Below are 6,923 nucleotides of genomic sequence, written 5' to 3' on the forward strand. Positions count from 1 at the left end.
CATCTGCATTATTTCAATGCATAACATTGTATCTGTATTTTTTCATTACATTCAGTGGATTGGCATGTGTTTCGAATGTCATATTAAACAAAGAGAATCCATTCATTGCTGTCATGACAGACTGCTGTCAAAGAAAGACTAGCTATCACGACTATTCTCTCGTCCGGATCCTTGTGCGTAGCCAGACTGCAGCAAGCAAGGAAGCTTCTTTGTGTTTAATTTTGCTGAACATACGGTTAAAATGGATGTTGTTCCTACTGGAATGCGAGGGTTGAGAGCTTGTTTATTATGCTCACTTATAAAGGTATTTATTCTATGTTGATTATCGCTTGAAGTGAATAATTACCGATACGAGTCTTTCATGCATGTAAATTGATACAAGTTGCTTTGCAAGTGTATTGTCCCACGCATTTGTTTTCATGTATTCGTCGGATGCCTAGAACCTGAGCTGAGTCTGAAGTGATAAATCATGATCACGAATCACTGCACTCGTCGACACGTATAACTATTATTAATGTTAAGGGTTTCATAGAAGGGGAATAGGCTACATAGGGTAATCCTGGATTTTGCTCTTTGTTTGACCGTGTATGTTGCATTGGAAATCAGATTCAGAGTAATTTAACAGATCCAGATCCAGATATCAGATCCAGACCCGGCCCTGTATAAAATAAGGCTGCCATAAAATAAACTTACTAACTGTTAAATAGTGCACAATTGCCTAAAATTTACTAGACATGACATAGACTCAGAGTAAATTACTAAGTAAAACCCCCAATTTTCGGCCGGCCACCAAAATCCGGACACTTATCGTTTATCCCAAGCCAGCAAATTCTACTGTCACAACACGGATTACACATGCTTATCACATCATTTCACATACTACTGGCACACTCGTTCACCACAGGAAAGTGCCGGAGTCACCTCCAAAAATCCATCTAAAATCCCAAAATTTTTGCCGTCAAAAACTCAGAATCGCCGCAACTTTTCCAAAGTGTGCACAAATTAGGTTCCCGTGTAAAGAATCGGGGTCGCCGAAAAAGCGCTAAAAATTGAAAAATTGTGCTGTTCTGTTGCGAGATTTTTCGCTTATAGCAAGGTCAGAGTGTGATGGTATCCTCAAAAACACAAAAGAAAAACAAAATCTCTGTGCAGTGAATAAATGTTCAGGGGCTGGATCCAGGATGCGAGTGCAGAGTCCCCAAATTTGGACACTAACGGGTGCCGCAACGTCCCTGATGCATCCTTGCGCCAACAAGGTATAGCGTGCTCATTTTTCAGCGGCCTTGTATGCATATTGACATTGCGCGCGTGACCGAATTTTGGAGAGGCTGTCCGAATTTCGGGGAATTGACAAGGTGATAATATTTGGGGATTCTGTGAAATTTTATGATGTATTTGACAAAATCATTATTGGGAAAAAGTAAGTTGATATATTTAACATACATTATTATCTAGATATAATTTTGTAGAGTATTATTTGAGTTGAACAAATATTGCAAAAAAGCTTAAGTGTCCAAAAATTGGGGGTTTTACTCTGTGCTGTTAGATCTACTGTAACTGGCAATAGACTTCTAGTAAATTTACTAGCCCCAGACTGGCATGGCCAGAACTCATTCGATCTAATGTATTAGTTTCTTCTCAAAATAATTTTATATCGGCACCCTCACACGCACCAAGCCCAATCCAAGGGACAAAGTTCGACTCTGTGCAAAAGCATATAGCAGGCAGTCACATTTTGTACGGTGCGATGTTTTGGTCGAATCGTGGGTGGCTTGCATATGATGTTTGGGCCTTATCACTGCACCAGTCCCCTTGATGCTTCTATTCATAAATGGATCCTGTTTTTTAGTAGGTCCCTACCAGCATAAAGTCGAAGAAGTAACACAATCATGTCATTGAAACAGGAAAAGGACCTTGTAATATTGAATGTTGTAATACATGTATGAATGATTTCGAGTAGCTTAAATTTGAAGACTTTAATCAATTTCTGAATATGTTAGTAACTCATTCCTTGTGCAGGCACTCAGTCTTTATGACAAATAGGTTCACTGAATAAACAAGGTAGGTTGTCAGATCGTGCTTTACTGTACCCTTGGATGTTTTACGCTGCATTTATTTGCAGTAGGTCCCATTGAAAACAATGGAGACACATGATGCGTTGTGATGACATCACAGTTTTCATATCATCTTTTATTAATTTATCCCACTCAAAGTCGTGAATGAATCTTAACAATTTTGGAATCATATAAAAAGAGAAGTTTGTTTCCATATCTTAACATTAAAATGCTGGTACATGACTATGACAATGAATTGATGTTAACATTGATAGAATCATGTTTATCCAAAGAACTCATATCTGTTTAATTCAGTGATCCAACAGGGAGCATGCAAGTACATTTTAATAGTTTGGAATGTGCAGAATCCGATGGTGTGATTTGTGTGGCTGCATATGCAAGGTCCAAGAGACCATGGTAACAATAACATCTGCACATACTTGTTAGGGCTCATGCATTTATACAATTGTATGCATAAATTATGTGTACACATTTCAAGAAGAAATCCACCCCAGAAATTTTATCGATATCACCAGAAAGAGAAACAAAATTCCCAGCAGAACAGTGCAAAAAATTATCAAAATGGGATAGGAAATAAAGAAGTTTTGACATTCTAAAGTTTCAAAATTTTTCAGAAAACACTTCTTTACCGGTCATTATGAATATTCAAATCGGCAAATAAATGATGTCTTGCTCTCTCAATTTCTTATATATTGCATGTAAAGAAATAAACAAATGCCTCATATTTTAGCTGTTTAAATAAAAAAAAATTAAAAAAGACTTGCTTTAAAACCACCCAAGAATTGAAAGGAACAAATCAATGTTAAATCTGATCTAGTTTGTTATGCTTTAACCTGTGTCAGCTAAATATAACAACTATTCAGAATTGCATATCATGTAAAAAGTATAGCATGCATAAAAAAATTGTGAGGGCATAACATCATCTCACTGGTGAATTTTCTGTAGAGAATTTTTCCCTCTTTTTTATTTTAGAGCATATTTATTTTTCAAGTGGATTTCCTCTTTAACTTGCATTACCTGCACACAGTATTTACAGCACGAAGCTGGGTCATGTGTGCATACTTTGTGTCTACACCGTACTACATCCATTGTATTTGTACATGTACTGCAGGGAGCTGCCGTATTGCCTATTGCAGTGCCATTCAGCACAGTCAAGAACAATTACAAACTTTCTGGTTATATTTAGGCAAATGATATTATCTACATGTACCTGTGGGTGGCCCATAAGAATTTGGTGTGTGGCCTCTTTACAAACATTAGCCATACAATACGAAACAATTACAGTATAGTGTGAATACACTATTGTATGAAGTAGACTGCATCCCATGAAACCTTGATAGGAAACACATCTTGAGTATGCCATTTTTCCTGAAAAGAATGAAATGCTGTTAATGCAGTACTATGTATTTCCACTTTTCTAAATTTCCCTACAAGAATACATCCTCTATCAACTCTAATGGATTGCAATACATGTACATGTACAAACTGTAATTCAAAGTAGTCAGGCGATAGGCTTGTTACAGGCTTGTATCTTTGATTATTTCCTCATAAATATTGTCTCCATCAGACTGCTGACCAGTTTGAGCTGGATGGCTGTGACAACTGTGCAGAGTTTCTACCAATGAAAGGAAACAGAGATATGGTTTACGACTGCACAAGTCCATCTTTTGATGGGTAGGTACTACATTTTGCATGGAAATGTGTGTTTGTGTTTGTGGTCAGTGCATAAGTTTTAAACTCTGAGCTTAGCATAGTCTGGAGAAATTCTCAAGGGGGAAAAAAGACAAAGATTAAGAAAAACTGATCTTAAACCTTTGCACATTGCTGATTAAAGGAGACATCGACTTCCGGGTAGTCAACTGGGTACATGTAAGTATGTAGAATAAAATAAGCAGGAAATGTTCACACTGGGGGTACATGTACCTTCAGACCAAAACTTTGATCTTGAAACTTAACAAACACACAGGTATTTTTCATAGTATCACCTCATACTGTAGGTATATGAATGATTCTTTTTCTCTTTTTTTTTGGTACATCTTAGTGTGTGAAAAAAAAAATTGCTTCCTTCCTTGTTTGTTTATTTGGGTTTTTTGTTTTGTTTTTTAAGCTGGTCCATGCAATCCATAATGCTAGATGATTTCTAATTGGTTGTAATACTACTTTAACTTACATTGCTCAGTAAGTACTTGGAACCAAACTTTACCATTTTGTCTGAAGAAAGAGCTTACCCAAATGAAAAAAAAAAATGGCTTAAAATATAAGTTTGCAACTGTAACTCTATTTCCAACCAAACCTGGGTCACTTATCTGCCATAGTTATCCACATGAAATTTCCCCAAACTCCCCCAACTATCATTTATTGTTGTAGAGGCTATAGCTTTGATACAATTGAAAATAGGCAGATGGGTTTCTTGTCTTCAAGTCTTTATTAAATTTACTACTAATGATTTTCAAACTTCATCATGCATACATATCATTTTTATATTGTGTTCCATGGAATTCATTTTATATGAAAATGTGTGCTGTAGATTGTCTCAAGTTTGCAAGACACAATGTCAGAGTGTCATGTTATGGTTTGTCTATGAAGCTGTTTACAAGCCGTAGATTTCTTCATGGTGTGAAATATCAATTAATTTCTGATGATTAAATCAATATGTGTAAATTTTTGTTTGAACATAATGTACTCAATTTTCTTGTTCTCATGATTCTGTAGTTATTATTATCCTATGACCTTTTCTAAATTTTGCAAACATGATATACTTAGTGACCTCTTTGCTCAAAATGCATTATCATTATGTTTTTGAGATTTTACAATCTCATTTAGAAGTCTCTTTATGAATCTTAGTGTGATTTGTCAGGAACAACTCAATCCATTAAATTGACATTTGATATTGTTTCAGCATCTGAAGATGACATTTGGTTTATAGGAGCCACCTGAAATGAAAGTCTTTAACCTGTAATGCTTGTGTCTTCCACTTCCATATTCACATCTTTACCTGATGCTAAAATAGACTGTATGAATCAAAGACTAACATAATGAGGAGTGATCAGTATATGCCAGTTCTTGTAAAAAGAAAAAAATGAAATAAAAAAAAGAAGTTAAGTAAAATCATTAGACTCTTTTACTTGTGTTCAGGCATTGAATTTGGCATTTCTTGTTTCCACAGTTTAATATCATTGATGAGTCCAGAAGACAGCTGGGTAGCAAAATGGCAAAGAACAAGTAAGTGCTTGTGGAAATTTGCTTTTCCTGTTTCTTTGTTTATCTCTTGTGCAAAATTTTTTTTATAGAAAATTTTGAGGAAATGTATTCCTTGCCCAACTGCTGCAAATATGATTGTCTTTTCTCTTTTGGAAGTCTGGTACCAATTTGTTGAAATTTGACAAAATATGTATTGATTACGTAACAGTTACTGGTCTTCAAACATCCAAATATTTTGTGAGCTGGGTCTGCTGACCATTCTAATGGAAGTACAGAATACATTGGAAAAAATGAAAACGAAACCAAATAGTCCAAACTATGCTGTGATACAGGGTGTACCTGTCTATGCCATATACACGTACTTCACGAGTATAATATTTTATTAATTGGGACCTATAGGGCAATTTTTTGAATGATTGAATTCATTATCAAGGAGCACATTTTAAAAAAGTCAATGTCTTTTCAAGAGAAATGTTTGCCAATTCCCACCTAGGAGATGATACTAAACTTTAGTATGTACAACACTTTGTGTCATGGAAGGCAATATTTTCACGATTTGTTAATTTTGTGTACAGTAATTTGTCAACTTGGGAAATTTGCAAAAATAAAAGCACTGAGAAATATACTGTGTATACAGCATCCATCTCAGATATTAGAAATGGGTGAGACTTTTTTTTTCCATCTGATGTTTCAGAATGAGAAATATCATCTTGTTCCAGCCGATATATAATTGAACAAGTTGGTTTAAACATACAACATACAAACTTTAAAAGAAATATGTGACTTCATGTATTATCACTGCTGTCAGTTGGGCCTACTACACCGTCAGAGATCTACATTCATCTTTTTGTGATGTATTGAAGTGAAATTCTTTAGCTTCCAGTTGTGCTGATATTGCAGTCTGTTGGTCAATATTCAAGTCAATGATGCACTTGAGAAAATTGGGCACCTTTTCCCTATGTGTTCATGTAGAGTATACAATTTCTAAAATGTCAGATTGTTTTATTCATAAACTATTTCATTCATAGAACAATCGATGCTGTGGTGTGTCATTCCTTCATAATGCCGTGTTCCTACACTGTATTCATAATTGAAAAGAAAGTGAAATCTTACTGTTTTTAATCCGTATGTAGATCGCTATGTAAAAGGATGCTATGCTGTATCAGTGACTGGTGAACTCCCTAAAGGAATGAGGCAAGACCTGAAGAGTAGAGGAGTCATTTACAAGTCAAGAGACACAAGCGTGAAGTCATAGCACTTGCTGCCCAATGGGAAAAATCGCCTTTGTAAATATGTGTAAAGCTGAATGTCTAGATGGAAGTATTTGTAAACAAAAGGTGATCATGCAATATTTGTCACTACAAGAAACCAGGACAAAGAAGAAGACAAATATTGAAGATGGTTTGACAAACTAACCCATTTATGATGAAGAATGCCAGATGATGATGTTATTTCAAACATGGGAGTTTCTGTTGGATTATTTAATATTGTGTGCATGTTCACGTAAAGGAAAGCACAATTCGCAGGAGTTTTGGCAGTTTGTGGTGAAAACCTTTACATTATTTCAGCTCCACTACACTGAATACTGAATGATGTAGATGCTATGCTTCTAACAGTGGATGTTTTTATTTATTTATTTATTTATTT

The 6,923-nt window shown here is 35.3% G+C and overlaps 1 protein-coding gene across 1 annotated transcript; it reads left to right on the plus strand.

Annotated features, from left to right (window-relative positions):
* Positions 1–195: 195 nt before the first annotated feature.
* Positions 196–6,593, plus strand: LOC139736698 (transcription elongation factor SPT4-A-like). The gene is made up of 4 exons (XM_071647446.1): positions 196–304; positions 3,643–3,749; positions 5,242–5,297; positions 6,410–6,593. The coding sequence occupies exons 1-4, from the start codon at positions 242–244 to the stop codon at positions 6,529–6,531; spliced, it is 348 nt and encodes a 115-aa protein (XP_071503547.1). The 5' UTR covers positions 196–241; the 3' UTR covers positions 6,532–6,593.
* The last annotated feature ends 330 nt before the right edge of the window (positions 6,594–6,923 follow it).

The sequence above is a fragment of the Diadema antillarum genome, unplaced genomic scaffold, assembly GCF_040938485.1.
Source record: "Diadema antillarum isolate AM-2024a unplaced genomic scaffold, OU_Dant_1.0 seq00000662_RagTag, whole genome shotgun sequence".
Classification (NCBI taxonomy): Eukaryota; Metazoa; Echinodermata; class Echinoidea; order Diadematoida; family Diadematidae; genus Diadema; species Diadema antillarum.